The sequence below is a fragment of the Mus caroli genome, unplaced genomic scaffold (genome assembly GCF_978045245.1).
Source record: "Mus caroli unplaced genomic scaffold, Mus_caroli_1 scaffold_10, whole genome shotgun sequence".
Classification (NCBI taxonomy): Eukaryota; Metazoa; Chordata; class Mammalia; order Rodentia; family Muridae; genus Mus; species Mus caroli.
The window spans coordinates 125,891,974-125,916,689 of NW_028227265.1; the positions used below are offsets into that span (position 1 = coordinate 125,891,974).

At 49.5% G+C, this 24,716-nt stretch overlaps 1 protein-coding gene across 11 annotated transcripts in view; it reads right to left on the bottom strand.

Annotated features, from left to right (window-relative positions):
* Camsap3 (calmodulin regulated spectrin associated protein family member 3) overlaps positions 1 to 17,721 on the bottom strand; it is a 23,825-nt gene extending 6,104 nt beyond the window's left edge. Inside the window, exons 1-13 of one of the 11 annotated variants that reach the window (XM_029480548.2) lie at positions 17,390 to 17,721; positions 6,797 to 7,050; positions 5,897 to 6,019; positions 5,717 to 5,812; positions 5,468 to 5,500; positions 4,258 to 4,305; positions 3,849 to 3,987; positions 2,541 to 2,680; positions 2,367 to 2,460; positions 2,221 to 2,275; positions 2,016 to 2,089; positions 1,149 to 1,218; positions 1 to 1,043 (exon numbers count right to left, since the gene is read on the bottom strand). The exon at positions 1 to 1,043 is cut by the window's left edge and continues 428 nt beyond it. In XM_029480548.2, coding sequence (XP_029336408.1) covers positions 1 to 1,043; positions 1,149 to 1,218; positions 2,016 to 2,089; positions 2,221 to 2,275; positions 2,367 to 2,460; positions 2,541 to 2,680; positions 3,849 to 3,987; positions 4,258 to 4,305; positions 5,468 to 5,500; positions 5,717 to 5,812; positions 5,897 to 6,019; positions 6,797 to 7,050; positions 17,390 to 17,537 — 2,317 coding nt within the window. In that variant the 5' untranslated portion in view covers positions 17,538 to 17,721. Of the gene's footprint in view, positions 1,044 to 1,148; positions 1,219 to 2,015; positions 2,090 to 2,220; positions 2,279 to 2,366; positions 2,461 to 2,540; positions 2,681 to 3,848; positions 3,988 to 4,257; positions 4,306 to 5,467; positions 5,501 to 5,716; positions 5,813 to 5,896; positions 6,020 to 6,796; positions 7,051 to 17,389 lie in introns of all 11 variants that reach the window. The other 10 variants (XM_029480551.2, XM_029480546.2, XM_021169369.2 and 7 more) reach the window with 10 other exon arrangements.
* Positions 17,722 to 24,716: the final 6,995 nt, after the last annotated feature.

A 24,716-nucleotide genomic window follows, 5' to 3' on the forward strand; every position in this document is an offset into this window, starting at 1 on the left:
GTCCAGGAATGACCCAGGCTGCAGGTGGTGGGGCAGGTCCAGGAGCTTCTGGAGGGGCTAGAAGCCGCTGTTGCTGGTCTGTGAGCCTCTGCATGTCCCGCTGCAGAGAGCTCAAAGCGGCACTCAGCTTACTGACTGCTCTATTGTAATCCCCAAGTCCCTCTGGGGGCACTGGGCCCAGGTCTGGAGAGAAGGTAACTGACTTGTGCCGTAAGGACGGCTCACCCTGGCCCTCACCTGCTGGCCGTTCCCCACCAGGAACTGAGCCCAGCTCAGCTTCCTCCTCGGCCTCCCCTGCAGCCTCCCGAGGCTGCACCTGCAGGAAAGCGCTCTTGCCCAGCCTCTGCCTATGCTTGGCAAAGATTGCCTCAATGCGTCGCTTCTGTGCCTCTATGGCGCGGCGCTTCTCCTCCAGCCTGGCTCCCAGCTCACTCATCTCTGAGCTCAAGACCTCAGATGCTACGGGGGTGGATGTTGGAGACCCCATTCCTGACTCAGCCTCAGCCTTCACCAGCTGTTTCTTGCGTTCAGCAAAACTGGTCATCTTCACTTCGGAGTTGTTGGCTGCTGGGGATGAAGCCACAGCTTTGGGGGACCCCTCGGATGGGGGTGATGGTTTCAGTATCTCTCCTGTTGAGCAGGGAGATGATTTTGAAGGGTTCTCAGGGTGTGATATATAGATAGGCGCCTTGTTGAGCCTATCAGACAGTGGCTTTGAGGCTCCTTCAGGAGGGTAGGGGGAGAGTGGTGGTTTGGAGAGACCCTCAGGAGAATGGAGGTAGAAACTGCCATCAGCAGCCCCATCAGGGAGCAGTCGGGGCTCAGCACTGTGAATGATCTGCAGGGCCTCTTCAATCGTGGGTAGGTCTCCAGATTCTGGGGGTGGCTGAGCAGAATTCCGGGATGATGTTGACACAGGACGTGGGGGACCCAGACTGTCTGAGCTGACGGAGCGGAGCAGGACAGGATCTCCCATGACGACATCCACATCGCTGTCCAGGCCAAAGGGAGTGCTGAACGACACAGCCTGGGAGAGGGGACGGCTGGGCGGCCAGAGGGAGGGGTCAGCCCCTGGGACAGGCCTCTGCCATGCCCTGATCAGCTCAATCCCTCTTCCAAGGCCACAGGGCCCCTGATGATGCACTCACCTAAGCTGACGGTTCCAGGCTTTGCCAAGAGCCTCCATGTGAGACATTGATGGAGAGGACTTCAGGGAGCCTGTGGAGGGACAGTAAATGGTCACTGTGCAGGGGGAAGCCACTGATCTGGGGGTTGGCTGGTGCCTGGGACAACCTCTACAATGTCATCAAGTGAGTCACTGATGGGTCATTATGTGTCTGGTTATGCTAGATTTCCAGAAATGGCTGGCTGGAACTTTGGGGATGGCTCAGCGATGCACTACTTGCCTAGCATATGTGAGGCCTTGGGTTCAATTGCCAATATTGTGAATACAGTTTGCAGTTTCTTTTGGACCAATGAGATGGCTCAGCAGGTTAAGGGCACTTGCCTCCAAGCCTGATGAACTGAGTTCAATACTGGAGACCTACACGGTAACCAGAGAGAACTAGTTTCTGCAAGTTGTTCTCTCTGGACCTCTACACATGCATTAAGGCAAATGTGCTCCCATACATATCAGAATGATAACTTGAATTTAAAAATTAAAATGAAATGACCAAATATTAGCAGTTGGTGCTACTTCTTGGTATCATCCAAGGAGTCTTGTTTTGTTTTGTTTTGAGACTGGGTCTCACTGTGTAATCCTGGCTGCACTAGAATTCTCTATGTAGCTCAGGTTGGCCTCCAATTCACAGAGAACTCTGCCAATCTTTGCCTCCTTAGTTCTAGGATTAAAGGTATCCACCATCACACCTGACTGATGCAAGGGGTCTCGAAGCCTAGCCATAAAGGAAGTCAGAAAGACCCAATGAGGGCCACTGGACGACTCAACATGAAGTCAGCTGGGAAATTCTTGTAGTTGAAGTTTCCTGGTAATAGAAGCCATATTCTCTCTTCACCTGTGGATCCTCGGAGTGGAGACTGGGGACCACCAGGTGACAGAAGCGGGTGACGGAAGTTGAAGACAGGAGAACTGCCAAACAGATAGATACTCATCAACCTTCAGTCACCTCTCACAGGTATCCCCAGCCCTCCTGCCCCTGCAGCCAGTGGGCAGGAAGAAGCCCCATGAAGGAGAAACTCCACTCCAACAGGGACCCATACCTGCTGCCACTGTTGTTCTGAGATGGAACAGTCTCTGTATTCCGGGGAGAGACAGCTACTAGGTGCACAAAGAAAAAGGTCAGGCAGAGCAGGGTTCCTTTACCCTCTTCTAGACCCCAAGGCAAGTTCAGGTCCCCAGGGCTCACCATGTCCATCAGGCAAGTCTTTGGCCTGCACAAAATCAGGCTTCAGAACCTCAAAGCACATATACATCTCAGCCAACAGCACCACCAGATTGACCTGCAGGCCAGAGGGAAATCAGCCCTGGATATGGACCTCAGGTCCTGAGTCTCACCCCCACACCACCAGGATGGCTTTACCTTGAGGGGTGGTGGGACATACAGCAAGTCTTCAAGGGACAGGGGGCAGCCTCGAGGAAGATGGGAGGCACAGAAGTCTTGCACCAGCTGGAGGTTGTATAGACTGTCTGCCACAGACATGGGGTCCTTGAGGCACACCTCTGTGGGGACAGAATATATGGGTCTCCAACTCAATGGAAAAAAAGATGGGAGTTCCAGGGAAGCCCTCCTTTGAGCCAAGTCTTGTACCTCTTGTAAGGTGCATACTACAACGTGTTGGCCCTCTAGGACTTAACGCAAGAGTTGTTTTCTTCTTGTCCTCTGTGTCTGTGTGCACCTGTGTGTACATGTCTGCAGACCAGAGGTCAACTGTAGTGTCTTCCTTCCCATGTGCTCACTACCTTAGATTCCAAGATAGGATCTCTCACTGAAACTGATATTTACTGATTCTACTAGTTGGCCAGCAAGTCCCCAGAATCCCTCTGTCTCCACCTCCCTGGCCCTGGGATTATAGGCACTCACTGCTGTACAGAGAACTTTACACAGCTGCTAAGAACCCAAACTCAGGTCATAATGTTTTTGCAGCTTATCAACTAAGCCATCTCCCGGCTTCCTCAAAATCCTTTTTTCGGAGAGATGGCTTGGCAGTTAAGAGCATATACTGCTCTTGCAGATGACTTGAGTTTAGTTTCAAATACCACATCAGATGAGCCCAACTACAGGGGATCCATCACATTCTCCAAGGTCACCTGCACTCACACATGCACAGACCCCACACATACATACATATTTTTAAAACTAAAAAAAATCTAAGAAACAAAAACCAAATAAAAACATCCTCCTAAAGGGGTTAGGAATACAGGTCAGTTAGAAGAATGCCTGCCTATAATATAATATAATATAATATAATATAATATAATATAATATAATATACAAAGCCTGGGTTCTATCCCCAGGATCCCATAAATTTGGCCTGGGGGAACATGACTGTAAATATCAATACTTAGAAGGTAGAGGCAAGAGTATTATAGGAGTTCAAGGCTATCCTTTGATACACACACACACACACACACACACATACACACACACACACTGGGGCTGAGTTGGTAGTTCTTGCCTAGCATGCATGAGCACTGGGTTCCATCCCCCACACTGCCTAAACCAGATATGGTGGTACACAGGTATCTGTCATCCCAGCACTCAGAGAGGTTCAAAGTGAGGCCAAGGCTGACCTAGGCTATGTAAGACCTTAGCTCAATACTGAATCATACTGGTCTTGCAGACTGGAGATGCCTTTCCAGGATCAGGTCTGGCTTATCCACTACTCACCCTCAAGTCGTAATAGCTGGGGACAATAGCAGTGGATGGTGGCAGCCAGTGCTGCCCCACTGGCCAGGTCCTGAAGGGTAGTCACATTTGGAAAGCAGGGAGCCCTTCGGGCAATGGCACGGTCCTTGCGATATCGAATCTGTGGACAGGAACAGAGTGAGGTTAGCAGTCAGGCTGGCCATATCCGGGTTGGCAGTCATGCAGGCTGGAATAGGGAAAACTGGGATTTCTGCCATGAAGGGGTGGGAAGCTCAGATCCCCAGAGCCAGAATGGGAGGGAAGGGGGGGCCAGCCTGGAGCAAGGGAGGGACAGAAGCAAGAGGCAGAAGACTTGTCTGCGAGCAGCCAGGCCAGCAGCAGGGGTTAGGGACAAGGCCTCCTGAGACCCCGGGGAAGGGGGATACATTACCATAGGGGGTTTGTTCCCCGACTCCTTCAAACAGAAGGCAATTGCGTGCTGGGGGGGGAAGGAGTGGCCGTCAGCAAGGCCTGCTGGGCCCCCAAAGCCCCCTCTGGAAAAAGGAGGAGTACTGACCCCTGTCCTGAGCCTTGGCCATCTAGCTCCCTAATCATACTCTGGCCGGCTTCGGGGACCCCAGCTCCTCCCAGCCCTAAGGAACCCCACAAAAGCAGCCTTCCATGACAAGCCCCAGGCCCTGGCTTAGGGAGAGGATGCAAAAGAAGCAGGTAGGTAGAATAATCCACCCCCAAACCCAGACCCCAGGTAGGGAGGAGCAGTGAGCAAAGGTGGGGACCCATATCCAATCCACATGGTCCCTGTATTTATACACTGCAGGAGTGAGCAAAGATGGAGACCCCTATCCAGTCCACATTGTCCCTGTATTTATACACTGCAGGAATAAGTTATGTGAAGCAAGGAGAGGTTTAGACCATGGTGCAAGATCATACAGCTAATTAGGGGAAGAGAGAGAATTTAAAATCTTCTAGACCTCAAAATTCTACCCAATTAGGGAAGCTGGGGATCTTCCTCTTGGCTAGGAAGATTCCTTCTATGTCTCTGCAATTTGAGGTCACTGCCTACATACCTGGTAGGCAAGGGGGCTCCCTCTTTTCAAGCTAAGTACAGGCTCAGGTCCTCCCTTCTTAATGAAAAGCTCAACTACTTTTGGTTTGGGCTTTTTTGTTTTTGAATGTTTTAAGATTTATTTTTATTGTATGTGTATATGTACATGTCTGTATATGGGGTACGGTGCATGTGCATATAGTGCCGATGAAGGACAGAAGAGAGTGCTGAATCCCCTGGAGCTGGAGGTACAGGCATCTCTTCAGCTTCAATCCTCTTATCTCAGTCTGTTTGTGGTTCTAAGACAGGGACTCTAGATATGCCCTAGGCTGGCCTGAAATTTGCAATCCTCCTGCCTCAGCAGGATTACAGACATGCACAAATATGCCCAGCTCTACCCCCTGCTAATGACAGAGGTCTTCCCCTCCCCACATCTCAAGTTCCAAAGAGTTCTCTCAGTCCCCAGGGCTGGAGTGCTACCTCCATTGCTCACAGCTGGGGGGTGGGGGTGTGCAGGCAATCAAGCAGAAATGACACAGACAAGACAGAAACAAGCAGGACAGGCAGACGAGACAAAACAGACAGCCTCACTTACAGGAACCAGCTTCCAGTACCAGCGTGTGGGGCACTATTGCCAGAGGGACAGAGAAGGGGACAGCAGGGGCCGGTGCAATAAGAAGTGCAGAGAAAAAGAGGAAAAGAGAGTCACTTCCAGGCCCACCCTCAATCTCAGCAATGGCCAGGATGTGCAGCCCATCCCTTCCCACCTGCCTCATAATCATCCATCCACCTGTCCATCCATCCATCCATCCATCCATCCATCCATCCCTTGTCCTAGCCTCACCGAGGGCTGGGCAGGAGAGGCCCCATCCAGAGGGGCTGCAGGAGATGCACGCTGGGCTGCTTCTTGTTCCGTCTTCTCCTGCAGCCGCCGAACAGTCTAGGGGTCAGAGAGAAGTCAGTGCCTGGTCACTTGGCTAACGTCATTGTCTCCACTCCACATGGCCTGGCCCACCCTACTTACTGTGTCTACCCAGAAAAGGAGTTTGTGCTCCAAGCTGCTCAGAGCCAAGGGACCAGGCAGTGTCTTTGTCCACTCAAATGAGAAGGCAACCATGAGAGCATCGATGACAGCTAGGTGGGCTCCCTGTTGGGGCAAAGGCTGGAAGATGAGACCAGAAGGCTGGGCAGGGAGCTACTCTTTCTGCCTCCAATCCCAGAGATGTGGGAGGAGTGGGGCCAGGGAATGGTGTGGGGTCAGGGATTGCTGGGTGGGACCTTGAGAGCTACAGTTATGAAAGAGGTCACACATGGGCTGGGTTTTGAGCTATGACACCAGGATTTACAATAGAATAGCCCATCTAGAGAAACCAAGGACAGAACTGGAGGAGCCTGAGCTATAGCAACTTGAGGGAGGAGCCAGGTATGATCTGCAGAACTGAGTGTGGCACCCTTAGCTTGATGGAAAAGCTAGGCTTGGAAATGGAGGTAGGCTTGATAGGGGGAGCTAAGCTTTGTGGGAGGGACTAAAACTGGTTGGAGGAGCTTACACCTAATGAGTTGAGCTTAAGGGCATGGCTAGAGGAACCATTTGGGGGGTGTAACCAGAATTAGTGGGTAGAGCCTGAAGGGAGTTTCAGGCACAAGCTAGAAACTTTGCAGGAAAGTGCATTAAGAACTGTTAGAGCCGGGCGTGGTGGCGCACGCCTTTAATCCCAGCACTTGGGAGGCAGAGGCAGGCGGATTTCTGAGTTCGAGGCCAGCCTGGTCTACAGAGTGAGTGCCAGGACAGCCAGGGCTACACAGAGAAACCCTGTCTCGAAAAACCAAAAAAAAAAAAAAAAAAAAAAAGAACTGTTAGGATGGCGAAGGGGAGGAGCCAAGCCTGGTAGGCAGGGCCTCATAGGTCAGGAGCAGAGCCTACCATGAGAATTGGCTGGTGTTTCAGGTCAGCCTCGCGCACTGGGTGTTCAGGCAGTGAAGGCACCGTGCCCCTCCTCGCCAGCAAGGCCAGCAGAGCAGAGGGGCTGGGGGATGGCTCGAGCTGTGGCAGTGCCTGGCGCCAGGCCCGGCAGTATAGTTCCGCAGAGAGCAGCAGGCGCGTCACTGGGGGCTTCACGTGCTCCTGTGCATACTGATCGGTGTAGAAGGGTTCCCACAGCTCCGGAGGCACATGCTCTGCATTGGGGAGGGGCACAGCAGGTCAGATCAACACATTACCCATCTGCTCACTCTTCTACAAAGTACATGATCGCAAAGAAGGAATGGTCTGGACTAGGAACTACAGAGTCAGGCATATAGGTACAAGCCAGGGCTGTGTGTGTGTGTGTGTGTGTGTGTATGTGCATGTGCACACACATGTGCCATACAAGTGCCCTCAGAGGCTAGAAGAGGGTGGGTACCAGTCAGACCCCCAGAAGCTACAGTTACAGATAGTTGTGAGCCACCAGACATGGGTGCTGGGAAATATGACCGTGTTCTCTAGGAGAGTAGCCAGAGCTCTCGACAGCTGAGCATATCCACTGAGGTTTTGAGACAAAATCTCTCCCTAAACATTGGCTTTGCCATTTCAGCTGAACTAGCTGATCCATGAGCCCCCTGGGATCCATGCATCTCTACCTCTCCAGAGCTTAGGTTACAGTCTGTCCAGTTCTTCTTTTCCCTGGATACTGGGGTTGTGAACTCAAGCCCTCCTGCTTTCCCAGTGAGCCCCTGTACCACTTTGGTTTCTCATCTCTTTTGCACCTATTTGGTTAGATTTCAGAGGTTGAGTTTCATGTATCCCGGACTAGCCTCAAAACTGCCTGGTAGCTAAGGATGACCTTGAATTTTGGATCCTCCCACTTTAACCTCCAGAGGCCTAAGATTACAGGCATGCACCACCGTGCCTAGTTTAGGGCATGCCCTACTAGGGACAGAAGTCAGGGCTTCCCCCATGCTTCTGTAGCCTCATCGAGCACCATCCTTATCCCTGGAAACTTCGTTTTACAGATGGGAACAAACTTCACAGAAAATGTACAGGGATGGAAAGTGACCAGACTAAGGCTACATGGGTCTCCAGTGCCAGGACTGAGACTCAAACTCAGGCCTTAAGCAAACTCAATCCCCTCTGTCATCTTAGTGGCTGGGATGAGTGTGAGGTCGCCTACAGGATAAAGATGCCAAAGTCAGGCAGAGAGCAAGTACTTTGTGGAAATTGAGGGAGTTAAGTTTGGTGTGTGCTAGGCCTTGGGGGTACTCTCAAAGCAGAGGGGATAAGGTGTAGGGTCTTAAGAGAATACTGAGTTCAGCCATACTTAGGGTACTTAGAGAGCCAGGCCCAGCATGCACAGTTGTAATCCTAGCCTCGGGAAACTCAGAAAGAAGGAGCTTCACACCAGCCCAGGCTAGAAGCAGTAACAAGCCAGTGTGTGCTAGGACACCCTGACTCAAAATGCCCACCAAAAGCTGAGTATGGTGGCCCATGTGATGGCTGTCATAGCAGTATTTAAGAGGTGGGAGCAAGGCCAGCCAGGGCTACCGGGAGGCCCTCGTCTTAAAAAAAAAAAAAAAAAAAAAGTCGTCAATAGCATGGCTCAACATTGCCATAAAGCCAGACAACCTGAGTTCCATCTCCAAGACCCACACAGTGGAAGGAGAGAACCAACACCCACAAGTTACCCTCTGACCTTCATATATACACCGTAGCCTGAATAGCCCCCCCAACACACACACACAAGTAAAATATGAAAAGGGGGGGCAGAAGGATGGATAAGTGGGAAAAGGTGCTTGCTGATAAGTAACAACCCAAAGGTCAGCGTCCAGAAGCCACGTAAAGGTGGGAAGAAAACCTAACTCCACTGTGTTAGCCGCTGACCCCCCACACATGCAGCAGAGGAAGCAGCCCTCCTCGCATGCACACTGTAATAAACTTACTGGGGGGCTGGGGGAACCAGCTAGTGTGGTGGGCAACACCTGTACATTCAGCACTTGGGAAGCTGAGGCAGAAAAACTGCTGAAAGCTCAAGGCCAGTCTCGGGTACATTAACTCCCTGGCCATCCTGGACTACAAAGAGAGGCTCTATCTTAAACCGAGAAAAAGGAAAAAAAGAAAAGAAAAGAAAAAAAGAGTCCAGGAGGAAGTTGATAATGGATGGCATAAAAATACATTGTATACATATGTGTATGAAATTGTCAAAGAACAAAGTATCTTTTAAAAAGAGGAGAAAACCAGGAAGAACTCCTGAGGTTAGGGTAGAGGTGACTAATTAAGATCACTTGGTCAGGGACTGCCTTAATCCCTGTTTCAATCAGCCCAGCTGTTACATGTGTGTAAAAACCGTAAGAGAAGCACTGAAGCAAGGATTCCAGGGTAGAAAAGACACATTAGACCATTCATACTTGGTTGTAGTAAATATTACTTAAGGAGTTTTACCCCACTTAGACCATATAGTTCCCAAATAAAAGACACAAAGGCTTTTATATTTATAATAACTCTTAAAGCATTAGAGATGAACAGATATCCGCCCTCTAAGCTATTTTGTCTACGTTAACTCCAAGATATCACTTGCCATGTTCCACCTGGGCCATGCCTATTCCAACAGCTGGGCCTCATGGCCATGAAGCCCCCATGGCAACTTCTTCCTTCTTTCCCCTCCCTCTCCATCCTGGTCCCTGCCTCAGACCCGGAGCCCTGGAACCTTCCCACCATCCCTTCTCTTCTGCCCAGCCCAGGCTGAAGGCATCTGTGCCGGCTGGTTTTGTGTGTCAACTTGATACAAGCTGGAGTTTTCACAGAGAAAGGAGCCTCCCTTGAGGAAATGCCTCCATGAGATCCAGCTGTAAGGCATTTTCTCAATTAGTGATCAAAGCAGGAGGGCCCATGGTGGGTGGTGCCATCCCTGGGTTGGTAATCTTGGGTTCTATAAGAAAGCAAGTTGAGCAAGCCAGGGGAAGCAAGCCAGTAAAGAACATCCCTCCATGGCCTCTGCATCAGCTCCTGCTTCCTGACCTACTTGAGTTCCAGTCCTGACTTCCTTTAGAGATGAACAGCAATGTGGAAGTGTAAGCTGAATAAACCCTTTCCTTCCTCCCCAACTTGCTTCTTAGTCATGATGTTTGTGCAGAAATAGAAACCCTGACTAAGACAGCATCTTTATTAACTAGTCAGGGATAACTTGGAGGGCAGGTTCACACAACGACTGGTATATATGAGGATTCATTTCTCTTGGAGCAACCAGATCTTGGGGTATAGAATTTAGCATTTGAATACAAGCAGTGCCAGAACAACCCCCTACAATTCTTCATAGTCAGGTTCCCAAGAGACCACTTGACATAGGACCTGACATCATTAACAGGAACCCCTTCTTGCCACATCTCCTTCCACACCTCCAAAATCCACACTTGACCTTCCCATTAAGGACTGCACTCCTATGGAGAGCTGGGTGCAACTACCTGCCTTAGCTTTGCTCTTTGAAGGATGAAGGATTCAAGTTGGCTAGATGGCTCGGCAAGTAAAGGCACTTGTCATCCACCCTCTAAACCTGAGCTTGATGTCCAGGCCACATGTGACGGAGGGAAGAACCAACTTCTAACAAGTTGTCCTCTGACTTTCATATGTGTGCCGCAACAGGCACAGCATTGTCACACACACACACACACACACACACACACACACACACACTTCTTTAATGAAATTTTTAAAATTTTAAAGAAAGATGAAGAATTTGAACATTCACTGAAGGGACTCTGGCCAGTTCAATCGTGGCTTGCCTTTCTCCCCCATTCTCTCTGCCTAGCTAAAAACCCCTGGATTACATTCCTGAAGCTAGCCCCTAAGTTCTATTCCCTTATTTGGCCACTTCCTCTTCCTTGGGGCTGACTACCAAGATCCAGTTATCAAAGTATTGAAGTACAACAGTCAAAAGCCCCTCGTGGTTGCCCTAATTAACCTGTCTAATTAAAATTAAGCCCCATCTTATCGCAGGGTTTCCCCCTTTACCTTTATAAACCATTTGCCTATGGGCCACATCTGTCTTCTCTAAGTCCAGAGGCAGTCCTTTGTTCCCCACTGGGACAAATACCCCTTCCCCTTCTCCCTTTCCCCTTTTTTCCCCTCTCTCTCCCTTGACCCTTCCCCTTCTCCCTCCTTATCTCCTGTCTTTGTCCTTTATTCCTGTGCTCTGTTCCTCTGGGGCAAATACATATCCTTTGTGCTGAGAACTTGGTCTTGTCGGTCCTGGCTTTCCTCACCCTCGCCTCCTCCTGTCCCTTGCCTCCACTGCCACTTTTCCCTGCCTCAACCTCATGGCCCTGGCTTCCATCCTAGACCCAGCTTCTGCTCTCCTGTTCCTAGCCTCCCCAAGGCCAACAACAGCCAGCCAAACACACACCCACTGGCCCACAATGCACCTGGGCTCTGTGCCCAGTACCTCCTTCCAGAATCCTTCCTCCTGCTATCTTACTCCAAAGGGACAAGTCCCACCCCACCTTGTGGATGCTCTGGAGGCCATCTGATTGCCTCCTGCTACAGATTGGGATGTGTCCTCCTGCTCCTCCACCCTGGCATCGTCCACTACCCTCCCCCAATCTACATCCTAGTGATGATAATCACCATCTTTTCCTGCCTTTACCTGCCCCACGATGCATCCAACCTCCTGACATCACCCTGACCCTTCTCCTATACCCAGTCTCCTCTCAGGCTCAGTCATGAGCACTTCCTGTTCCCAAGAGCAAAACGTTAGGACTTTCTCTGAGGAAGAAAAATGGTCTAGAGCCCCTTCTCACTGACTTCTGCTTCATTTTGTTTTGAAAGAGGGTCTTTTGTAGCCCAGGCCAGCCTCAAACTTGCTACATAGCCAAGGAGAAACTCCAACATCCAATCTGCCTCTACCTCACCAGTGCTAGAATTACAGCCATCTAGTTGCCACCACACCTAGTGTATGCCATGCTGGAGATTAAATTCAGGGCCTTGGGCATGCTAGGCAGGAACTCTATCAACTGAGTTACATCTACAGCCATCATCTCAGACGTACATCAAGCACTTGGTCTACACCTGGGATGAGGGGATAAGGGTAATATTGTGTGAGGTTGAGCAAAACCATGAGTCACTACTCATGACTGTCAGTAGCATTTTCCTTCAATGTAGAGAAAGTCAGCAGGGCATGGTCAGCAGCCACACTCGGGAGAGTTCAAGGCCACCCTGGGCTATACAATGAGATCATTCCAAAAGGGCAAAATTGCCAGATGAGGTAACTCATGCCAACAACTCCAACATTTGGAAGGCTGAAGCAGGAGGAGAGGTTCAATGTCAGCTTGGTCTATATAGTGTATTCTGAGACAGAATTATACTCTGTTATAGTTCAGGCTATCTAAACAAAACAAAATGAAAGAGACCAGGGAGATGGCTTCGTAAGCCATCTAAACCTAACAAATCTTGAGTTTACTCTCGAGAACCTTCATGGTGGAAGGAGAGAACTGGCTCGGGAAAGTAATTGTCTTGTGACCCTGAAACACACCTCACTGTATACCCATGGCATGCATCTATGTGTGTGTGAGTAAAGGCGATAAGAAATTTATAAAAAACTAAAATACTGAACTGAGTAGCGGTGGCACACACAATTAATCCCAGCACTCGGGAGGTAGAGACAGGTGGGTCTCTGTGAGTTCAAGGCCAGCCTGGTCAACAGAGCTAGATTCAAGACAGTCAAGGCTATATGTAGAAACCCTGTCTCAAAAAACCCAAAGTAAGGGGGCTGGAGAGATCGCTCAGTGGGTAAGAGCACCCGACTGCTCTTCCGAAGGTCTGGAGTTCAAATCCCAGCAACCACATGGTGGCTCACAACCATCCGTAATGAGATCTGACTCCCTCTTCTGGAGTGTCTGAAGACAGCTACAGTGTACTTACATATAATAATAAATAAATAAATAAATCTTTAAAAAACAAAACAAAAAAAAAAAGAGAGATGATTCAGCATTTAAGAGGCCCTGAGTTCAATTCCCAGCAACCACATGGTGGCCCACAACCATCTGTAATGGGATCCAATGACCTTCCTCTTCTGCTGTGTGTGAAGACAGCAACAGTGTACTCATATACATAAAATAAATAAATCTTAAACAAACAAAAATCAAATAAATGAAAGGGTAAAAAAATACTAAAAGTAAAAACTTGCCGGGCATGGTGTCGCACGCCTTTAATCCCAGCACTCAGGAGGCAGAGGCAGGCAGATTTCTGAGTTCGAGGCCAGCCTGGTCTACAAAGTGAGTGCCAGGAGAGCCAGGGCTACACAGAGAAACCCTGTCTCGAAAAAACCAAAAAAAAAAAAAAGTAAAAACTTAAAAGCAGAAAAAAAGACTATTAATTAGGTGACAGTTTACTCAGCCCAATCCTGGTCAAAAACCACTGCAATATACAATGAGTAGCAAATCATTGGCAGGAGATTTGATGTGTGGTTTTGTTTTTATTTTTGTTTTTGAGGTAAAGCCTTTTGTAGCCTAGGGTGGCTTCAAATGCTCACAGTAGCTGAAGATGACCTCGAACTTTTGATCTTTCTGCCTCTACCACTCAACTATCCAGATGACAGCTGTGCCCTGCCAGGCCCAGTTTCTGTGTTACTGGGCATGGAACTCAGAGCTTCCCACACTGGGAAAGAACTCTTTCAGCAGAGCCACATCCCCAGCCTGTATTAGGTTGGTTCTGTTTTGTCTTCTTTGGATGGAGGATTTTTTTATACAGTCTAGGGTAGCTTTGAACCCATGATCCTTCTACCTATGCCTCCCCTGTATTGCGATGACTTATGTGGACCACCACACTTTGATCCAGTGTTTATATTAACTGCACATCAGGATTATACCAGTTATAAGCATTCAACGACAGGGGGGCTAATTCCAACCCTACTAGACAGGACATTTCCATAACACAGCTAATCTTTACTCATTCCATGACCGTCTGTGCCTTTAACCCTACAACACACTTTTGTTGTTGACCTGGCAAATAAGGTCTTTCTTGTCCCCTGTATGACTGACCTACATCCTTAACCCCCAAAACACTTATTCTAACACCATTGTACAGATAAGGAAACCACAGCTCAGACAGCTAAGGTAACTTACCCAAAATCACACAGCCAGAAAATGGTGGAGCCCAAATGAAACCAGTTTCCCTCACATACCTCTCTCCTATTTGCAAGGCCTAAGGAATGGCAGTTGGTATTCCACACATTTACACAGAAGTCTTTCTTATCTCCAAGTCTGTCTCTCCTGAGCCCACCAGCTTGCATTCCTCACACCTTGCCTTGGGGGACACCAGAACTACCCCTTCCTAAGCCTGTGTGAGCTCCTTGGTGCCCAGACACCTTCTCTGGCTCCCCAGTGCCCTCCCTTGGATCTTAATCTGAGAGGTCCTCCTTCTGAAGCCCACTCTGCACCCTCTTGCTCTGACCTCCAGGCACCATGGGGAGCTTCATGCTCTCCTCTAAGAAGCTTTGCAGCCATAGGCTGATCCCCTTGGTGGTCTCAAGACAGCTTCTCAAGGGAACCCCCCACTTCCTCCCCCATCCCCCTCTGGAAAATCTTGGGAACTTTCTCCTACTGGCCCAGCTGCTTGGACCACACTGAATCTTACCACAGTAGGTATCCAGGACCTAATTTGGTGCCCATTCCCATTCTCCTGGATCTCTCCCAGCATCTCCTCCACACCCTAAGCACCAAGCATTGGCTCCCTCTAGAAACCCAAGTGGCAGGGCCTGGTGGTATGCACCTATTTACCCAGCAAATCAGAGAGGGGTGGGAGATGTGGCTCAGTGGTACAGTGACTCCCTAGCATCCCCCAATGAGGGGCTGGGGTCATAGCTCAGCTGGTGGACACTCCCTAGCATAGGGCCCTAGGCTGCAACCCAAGTGCTGGCAATTACAAATCAAAAACAAACAAACAAACAAACAAACAACAACAACAACAATAAAACTCTGCACCAGGAAGAGAGAATTTTTGGCTGGTAAAGGCACTTGCCACCAAGCCCAACAACCTGAATTTATCCCTGACACCCACACAACCAAGGATCAAGGAGAACAAAAACCCCTAAACTGTCTCTGACTGCCACACAAGCCCTGGGACACCCAGAGGCACACACAGACACACACACACAGACACCTTATATTTTAAAAGATGACCTGGCCTCGATCTGTTCCTCAGTGTCTCCCCGCAGCCCCCACCTCCTTGTCTGGGAGACACAGGTAGTTGAGAGCTGAATCTGATCCTGAGTCAGCTGCAGCCATTGAGCAGTGCTGCATGGTGGAAGGGGCTGGGTCAACAGAAGAGAAATGTGTGAATCTGAGCATGAAGGTCCCCTCAAGGGGCTTCCCTTCTGCAAACTTACAGAGTAACTTCTGCACAGTCCTATGCCTAGGAGACACTGATAAAATACTCTCCCCAGCCACAGCAGCTGCCATAATGAACACTGACCAAGCTGTGTCTTGTGCCACATCAGACAATCAAGTCACCTCTCAACAACCTGGTCCCAAAAGTACTGGGGGTTTCAGGCTAGCAAGATGGCTCAGCAGATAAAGGTGCTTGCCAGCAAGTCTAACAATCTGAGATTGACCCCCCAGGGCCCATGCGGTTCTCTGACCTCCACATAGGTGCCCCCCCACACACACACCAATAAGAAAATAAATATAACTTTAAAACAAGTAATGGAGTTGAAAACCCACTGCACGACAGCACAGACAAGCAACTTCTATGTGATTTCAGCACACATATGTAAGTGGACAAACACCTTTTTCTTTTTCTTAAATAAAAGAAGAGACAGAAGCTCAGAGAACCTGAATTATTCTTCCACACCAGCTGTCCTGGTCAGGGCTGGGCCTCAAACCCAACCATGACTTAACAGAGTTGGGCTCCTGGCTGGCAAGATTGCCCAGTGGGTAGAGGTACCTACTAGAAGACCTGATGAAGTGTTCAGAGCTCACAGAAAGGTGACAAGGAGAGAGAACTGATGTTTTTGTGGTGGTTCTCTGACCTCCATCCACATGTTGTGGTGCATGCCCACGCTTACATACACAGGCAATGATAAAAAATCAAAATTAAAAAGCTCAGGAAGCCAGCCTTTCTAATCTAATTATCTCGGCATTGTGAGGGGCTGGGACAGAGGTTCCAACTCCCAAATCTTTTCTTTCTCAGGCAGGTCCCGTGGGGGTGTGCAGGTGTCAGAGGCAGCTGGCCAGCCACACAGGGAGGAGTGTGGTAAGAGAGACTAATAGAAAGTGGGAAAGACAGGACTGTGCAGAAGCAACTGATGGACAGCTGTCACAGGAGACCCACACCCAGAACAGGTTGGTCTGGGAAGGCAATGGAGTGGGGGGAGGGGCTGCACCTATTTAGTGCCAAGATCAGTAGGAGGACAGGGCATTTCCCACCACCACACAGACACACTTACACACACACACACACACACACACACACACTCACACACTGCAGACACTGTCCCTGTCTTCCTTCTCTGTCTCACTCTGTCTCTCTCTTTATCTATCCATCTGTTTCTACTGTCTCTATCTTTTTCTGTCTCTGTGCATGTATGTCTCGTTCTCCTTCTCCCAGTAAGGCCTAGACCTTAATGAACCTCTGTTTTTCCCAAGGCCACGCCTGGCCTCCCAGTTCTGCCCTGTGGTGGCTGAAGCTGCCCAAAGCCAGGACTTGGAGAGCCTTCCCAGGTCTGATAATCCACCTTCCTCATTTGCCCAGTAGGAATGGCCCTAGTCCTTCAGGCCTGTGGGCATGCGGAAGGGAGGAGAAAAGGGGTGGCTTCAGTAAGAGAAGGCCTGGCCGCCTGAGCTGCCACCCAGGAACAGCTGGCGAATGAGCCATTTATGCCTACCTGAATCCTCAGGAAAATGTGGCAATAAGTCACAACTGCCAGCCTTTACGTGGCCATCGAGACGAAAGAGAGTGGTCCCAGACACACACCACACACACACATACACACACGCTGTCCACCGGCAAGGCAGGGTTTGTGTCCCAGTCACTGAGCTGTAGCTCTGAGCTCTTAAAACGCTCCTTGCGGAGTCCAAGCCACCGCGTACACGTTGTGAGGGGAGATTGGGAAGGTGGGGGTAGGAGGAGCCATCACAGGCTTCAGATGTGTGTGAAAGGGGAGTTGGCCAAGCAGTTAGGCCCTGGGGTCTGAGGAGTGGGGTGGGAGGCGGGAAGCAGAGGACTACCAGGAGACCCTTCCCCCACCACACACAAAATTGGTCTCCAGACCCCACCCCTGGTCACCTGGGGGCTCTGATCCCGGGGTCCCAAGGCGCACAGCCTCTTGGCGGGCCCCACCCCCGACTGCGTTCCAGCGACCCGGGAGGGCAAAGTCCAAGGGCCCGGGCCGAGCAGGAAGCTTGGAGGCCCAGCTTAGCAAAGACCGAAAGCTCGGGTACCCTAGGCAGCCCCGACGCTATTGTTCCCACGGCCCGGGCTTGGCGCCCCGCCCCCCGCACCTGCCGCGCCCCAGCCTGGCTCCCCCGGTCCCTTCCCCAAAGGCCCTCGGGTTACCTGCTCCCCCGAATGCGGCCCGCAGCACCCACGCCAGACTCGCCGCCGCCTTGGCTCGAGAGAAATCGTACTGGTCCAAAGACTTGATCTCGGGGACCAGGAAAGTCCTCCGCAGTGGCCCGGACCCTGCGGGCGCCGCTTCCACCATGGCGACGCCGGGGCTACGGCCGCCCGGGTCCGCGCGCTCTGATGGGCTGGGCTGGGCTGCGCTGCGCTGTGCTGCGCTGCTGCGGAGCCTCCGCCACCCCGATCCGGGTTGCCGCCGCCGCTGCTGCTAGTACTAATAAAGCTGCTGAGGCGCCGCTGAACCAGGTGCGGCCGAGCGCGCTGGCGACGCGGCGTCGACCCCGCCCCAAGGCGGAGCCCAGGTGCGCCCCGCCCCCAGATTGGACTCAGTTCTCTCTGGCTCCTGAGTCCACATGGGTCGCCACTGACATTAAAGCTTCCATCGGTCCTCCTATTGCAAAGGGCGGCTGTGATGGCGGATGAGGGAAGGGCTGCAGAGAAACGCATGTCCCTGTATGCGTTGTCGTGTGTCGTGGATGTCCATGTAGGCTTTTGATCTCACACATATGCAGGTGGAGCTCACATATGCATATGGAGTTTGTGGCTATTACTATACAGTGAGTTCTAGGCCAACCAGGGCTACACAGCAAGACTCTGTCCTAGTTTAAAAAGAAAATGAATGTGTTTGTATCCACTTGCTTGAGAGTACCTGTGAACATCTGTCTATAAGTATCTAGACTTGTGATGTAATCTGTTTGTGAAGGTGACTGTTTCAAACCTGTGGTGGTACAATGGTTTGTATTAAGTGGCTAGGGCTGTGCCCTAGTTGACAGAGTCCTTATCTGGTATGTACAAAACCTTCTGCTCCATCCCAAGCACAAATAAGCTAGGTATGGTGGCACATGCCTGTAATCATGGCACTTGGGAGATGGGAAGAAGAGAATTGTTGTAAGTTCAAGGTGATCCTGGGATACATGAGACTCAGGAAATAAGTAAAATCAAAGAATTGTGTTCTACAACCTTCTGTGTTCTAAGATTGGAAATGAAGGAAGAGAAAGGGGGGAGAGAGAAAGAATGATATGAGTCTAAACACATCTATCATATAAGGGTGTGATTGTTGACTCTGTCAAGGCAGGAAGATGGCAGAGATACCGAGTGGGTGTATTTAGGCAAGAGGAAAGCTGTGTATGTGAGATTAGCTCTGGAGGGTTACTAGGTGGATTGCAAAGGTCCTGATGTGTACCTTTGATATCTGCAGTATTTGTTGAAGAAGGCCTCTGACTAGATGTAGGTAAGGATCTGAGAGGATCTGTGGGTATGCGGCTGTGGTTGTGTGCATGGGGCTTTCTGTATGTGACTAATGATGTCTAGGTGCATACATTTTTTTTTTTTTGTATAAACAGTCTGGTTTTTTTGTGTTTTCAGGTTCAGCATTCCAGGCTCCATAATACAAATCTATTTATCTACAGAACTGGGCTAGAACACTTACTGTTTGGGGGCCTGTGTTACAGGTGGCTTGAGTGAGGTGAGGCAGAACCTATGGGACTCCCCTCTGTTGACTAGATGGATCTTGCAAAAGGCTGACAGCTATGATTTTTTTAAATTTTTTATTATTTATTTATTTATTTATTTTGGTTTTTCGAGACAGGGTTTTTCTGTGTAACCCTGACTGTCCTGGAATTCACTCTGTAGATCAGGCTGGCCTCAAACTCAGAAATCTGCCTGCCTCTGCCTCCCAAGTGCTGGAATTAAAGGCATGTGGACCACTGCCCGGCCCCTGGCAGCTATGAAAATTGCCACACTTTCCTGAGGATTCAGGGGGGTATAAATGTCCTGGGGTGGCAGCTCAGGCGGCCAGGCCTTCTCTTATTGAAGCCACCCCTTTTCTCCTCCCTTCCGCATGCCCACAGGCCTGAAGGACTAGGGCCATTCCTACTGGGCAAATGAGGAAGGTGGATTATCAGACCTGGGAAGGCTCTCCAAGTCCTGGCTTTGGACAGCTTCAGCCACTACAGGACAGAATTGTGAGACCTGGTCTGGTTTGGGGAAAATGGTGAGGAGGAAGAGGGTTAATTAAGATCTAGGCCTTTCTGAGAGCAGGAGAGAGAGAGAGAGAGAGAGAGAGAGAGAGAGAGAGAGAGAGAGAGAGAGGAGAGAGAGAAAGAGAGAAGGAGAGGGGGAGAGGGGGGAGAGACAGAGACAGAGATGCAAAGATGCAGAGAGAGAGAAGACAGGGATAGAGAGTATGAGTGTATGTGAGTGTGTGTGTGTGTGTGTGTGTGTGTGTGTGTGTGTGTGTGTGTGTGGTGGTGGTGGTGGTGGGAAAGGCCCTGCCCTCCTACTGATCTTGGCACTAAATAGGTGCAGCCCCTCCCCCCACTCCATTGCCTTCCCAGACCAACCTGTTCTGGGTGTGGGTCTCCTGTGACAGCTGTCCATCAGTTGCTTCTGCACAGTCCTGTCTTTCCCACTTTCTATTAGTCTCTCTTACCACACTCCTCCCTGTGTGGCTGGCCAGCTGCCTCTGACACCTGCACACCCCCACGGGACCTGCCTGAGAAAGAAAAGATTTGGGAGTTGGAACCTCTGTCCCAGCCCCTCACAATGCCGAGATAATTAGATTAGAAAGGCTGGCTTCCTGAGCTTTTTAATTTTGATTTTTTATCATTGCCTGTGTATGTAAGCGTGGGCATGCACCACAACATGTGGATGGAGGTCAGAGAACCACCACAAAAACATCAGTTCTCTCTCCTTGTCACCTTTCTGTGAGCTCTGAACACTTCATCAGGTCTTCTAGTAGGTACCTCTACCCACTGGGCAATCTTGCCAGCCAGGAGCCCAACTCTGTTAAGTCATGGTTGGGTTTGAGGCCCAGCCCTGACCAGGACAGCTGGTGTGGAAGAATAATTCAGGTTCTCTGAGCTTCTGTCTCTTCTTTTATTTAAGAAAAAGAAAAAGGTGTTTGTCCACTTACATATGTGTGCTGAAATCACATAGAAGTTGCTTGTCTGTGCTGTCGTGCAGTGGGTTTTCAACTCCATTACTTGTTTTAAAGTTATATTTATTTTCTTATTGGTGTGTGTGGGGGGGGGGGGCACCTATGTGGAGGTCAGAGAACCGCTTGGGCCCTGGGGGGTCAATCTCAGATTGTTAGACTTGCTGGCAAGCACCTTTATCTGCTGAGCCATCTTGCTAGCCTGAAACCCCCAGTACTTTTGGGACCAGGTTGCTGAGAGGTGACTTGATTGTCTGATGTGGCACAAGACACAGCTTGGTCAGTGTTCACTATGGCAGCTGCTGTGGCTGGGGAGAGTATTTTATCAGTGTCTCCTAGGCATAGGACTGTGCAGAAGTTACTCTGTAAGTTTGCAGAAGGGAAGCCCCTTGAGGGGACCTTCATGCTCAGATTCACACATTTCTCTTCTGTTGACCCAGCCCCTTCCACCATGCAGCACTGCTCAGTGGCTGCAGCTGACTCAGGATCAGATTCAGCTCTCAACTACCTGTGTCTCCCAGACAAGGAGGTGGGGGACTGCGGGGAGACGCTGAGGAACAGATCGAGGCCAGGTCATCTTTTAAAATATAGTTGTGTGTGCGTGTGTGTGTGTGTGAGTGTGTGTGTGTGAGTCTGTGTGTGTCTGTGTGTGCCTCTGGGTGTCCCAGGGCTTGTGTGGCAGTCAGAGACAGTTTAGGGGTTTTTGTTCTCCTTGATCCTTGGTTGTGTGGGTGTCAGGGATAGAATTCAGGTTGTTGGGCTTGGTGGCAAGTGCCTTTACCAGCCAAAAATTCTCTCTTCCTGGTGCAGAGTTTTATTGTTGTTGTTTGTTTGTTTGTTTGTTTGTTTTTGATTTGTAATTGCCAACACTTGGGTTGCAGCCTAGGGCCCTATGTTAGGGAGTGTCCACCAGCTGAGCTATGACCCCAGCCCCTCATTGGGGGATGCTAGGGAGTCACTGTACCACTGAGCCACATCTCCCACCCCTCTCTGATTTGCTGGGTAAATAGGTGCATACCACCAGGCCCTGCCACTTGGGTTTCTAGAGGGAGCCAATGCTTGGTGCTTAGGGTGTGGAGGAGATGCTGGGAGAGATCCAGGAGAATGGGAATGGGCACCAAATTAGGTCCTGGATACCTACTGTGGTAAGATTCAGTGTGGTCCAAGCAGCTGGGCCAGTAGGAGAAAGTTCCCAAGATTTTCCAGAGGGGGATGGGGGAGGAAGTGGGGGGTTCCCTTGAGAAGCTGTCTTGAGACCACCAAGGGGATCAGCCTATGGCTGCAAAGCTTCTTAGAGGAGAGCATGAAGCTCCCCATGGTGCCTGGAGGTCAGAGCAAGAGGGTGCAGAGTGGGCTTCAGAAGGAGGACCTCTCAGATTAAGATCCAAGGGAGGGCACTGGGGAGCCAGAGAAGGTGTCTGGGCACCAAGGAGCTCACACAGGCTTAGGAAGGGGTAGTTCTGGTGTCCCCCAAGGCAAGGTGTGAGGAATGCAAGCTGGTGGGCTCAGGAGAGACAGACTTGGAGATAAGAAAGACTTCTGTGTAAATGTGTGGAATACCAACTGCCATTCCTTAGGCCTTGCAAATAGGAGAGAGGTATGTGAGGGAAACTGGTTTCATTTGGGCTCCACCATTTTCTGGCTGTGTGATTTTGGGTAAGTTACCTTAGCTGTCTGAGCTGTGGTTTCCTTATCTGTACAATGGTGTTAGAATAAGTGTTTTGGGGGTTAAGGATGTAGGTCAGTCATACAGGGGACAAGAAAGACCTTATTTGCCAGGTCAACAACAAAAGTGTGTTGTAGGGGCTGGTGAGATGGCTCAGTGGGTAAGAGCACCCGACTGCTCTTCCGAAGGTCCAGAGTTCAAATCCCAGCAGCCACATGGTGGCTCACAACCATCCGTAACGAGATCTGGCGCCCTCTTCTGGAGTGTCTGAAGACAGCTACAGTGTGCTTACATATAATAAATAAATAAATCTTTAAAAAAAAAAAAAAGTGTGTTGTAGGGTTAAAGGCACAGACGGTCATGGAATGAGTAAATATTAGCTGTGTTATGGAAATTTCCTGTCTAGTAGGGTTGGGATTAGCCCCCATGTGGTGGTTATTGAATGCTTATAACTGGTATAATCCTGATGTGCAGTTAATATAAACACTGGATCAAAGTGTGGTGGTCCACAGGAGTCATCACAATACAGGGGATGCATAGGCAGAAGGATCATGGGTTCAAAGCCACCCTAGGCTACATAGAGAGGCTTCTGTCAAAAAAACATAACAAAACAAAAGAAAATAGTCCACTGTGGCTGAGTTTGAATGTGTGTGTATGTGCATGAGAAGGCCAGAGCTGGCATCACACCCTCTGGAGCTAGGATTTCCTTTTGTTGTGAGTCTCCTGCTGTGAATGCTGGGAACTGAATTCCAGTCCTGTGCTAGAGCAGTAAGCTCTGATTCTGAGTCATCTCATTAGCTCCCAAATTTGAGTCTTAACTAAACAATAAACATAAACTTAAACCGGGCATGGTGGCACACACCTTTAATCCCAGCAATTGGGAGGCAGAGGCAGGTGGATTTCTGAGTTCGAGGCCAGCCTGGTCTACAGAGTGAGTTCCAGGACAGCCAGTGCTACACAGAGAAACCCTGTCTCGAAAAACCAAAAATAAATAAGTAAATAAATAAATAAAATAAATAAAATAAACTTACAAGAATATATCCTCCAAGCAATATGGTATAATGACAGAACTGAATAAAGTGGTGTAAGCCTTCCATCCCAGTACTCAAAAGAAAAAAAAAAAAAAAAAAAAAGAGGCAGGTATATCTGTATGGGTTCCCAGCCAGTCTGATCTACAGCAAGTTCCTGGCCACCACTACCACTACCATACACACTCACACAATGAATAGCATATATACTATGGGTGTGAATCATACCATGTAGAGATGATTAAATGTTTGAAAGTATAGAGGAAGGCTTGGGCTATAGTTCTGTTGGCTGAATGCTCTGCTATGGTGTACAATGTGCAAGGTTCGATCCTCAGCACCAAAGTGAACCATTCATAGACACAACATTGGTACACACTTCCAATCCCAGTACTTAGGTGGCAGGGATAGAAGGGTTAGAAGTGTAAAGACGCCTGAGCTACATGGAACCCCATCTGAAGAAAGAGTCCATACCCACATTTGGTGTTTAGGTTATGTCTTACTTTCTGCAGCTCTTGAAGAAAGCCGCACCCATGCTCTCAGGTATGTCTTATGTGTCTTATGTTCTCCTGAGCTCCTCTCTTTCTCTTAACTCTTCTGCTTAAGCCTATGTTTAAAAATCCTTACTAAACCCCAACTCTACTTCATTCAAAAAGACAAAGTGCATATAAGCCTGACATCCTCACACTCAGAAATGGGAAATAAGTGAATTGCTGTGAGCCAACCTGTACTTTATGATAGAGCCCCTCTCTGTTGTTGTGTCTGTTTCTCTGTTTCTCTGTCTCTCTGTCTGTCTTCGTCTCTGACTCTGTCTCTCTGTCTGTCTCTGTTTCCCTCTGTGAGTCTATCTTTCTATCTCTGTCTCTCTCTGTCCCTCTCTATCTCTCTCTCTCTCTCTCTCTCTCTCTCTCTCTCTCTCTCTCTCTCTCTCTCTCTCTCTCTCTGCATATAGGGGCTGGAGAGAAAGCTCAGCAGGATAAAAGCATTTGCTGTTCATGCAGGAAGATCCAAGTACAAAGTCCTGACAGGTGTGACTCTGTGTGCATCAAATGTCAGAGCATCAAGTGTCAGAGAAAGCAGATCCCAGGAGCTCCTTGGCTGACCAGCCTAGCTGAAATGGTAAACTTTCCTTTTAGTGAAGGACCCCGTCTTAAAGAAATAAAGCAAGAGGGATAGGGGAAGACATCCAACATTTTCCAGCTTCCCAAGGCCCGAACGCCCATACACCCATGTGCATTCACTACACATTCATGCACACCCACACCTACAATATAAAAGGTATGTGAGAATATCGCACACGTTTAATGCAAATATTTGCCATTTTTATTTATATGTGTACAAGTGTTTTACCTGCATGTATGTGTATGCAACATATTAATGTCTGGTGCCAACGGAGGCTGTAAAAGGCAATGAAACCCCCTGGATCTGGAGATAACAAGAACAACAACAACAATAAATGTAAGACTTCAAGCTCCCAAACCCCAGATGACGGTGCTAAGGCCAACTCTATTAAAATGTCAATGTCCTGCCCCACATCACACACACATGTACTTAGGCACAGGTCTCACGATCCAGAGCTGAACATGTGCCTGGCCGAGGGGAAAGGGTGTGCCCAAGAGAGGGGAGCTGGGGCAT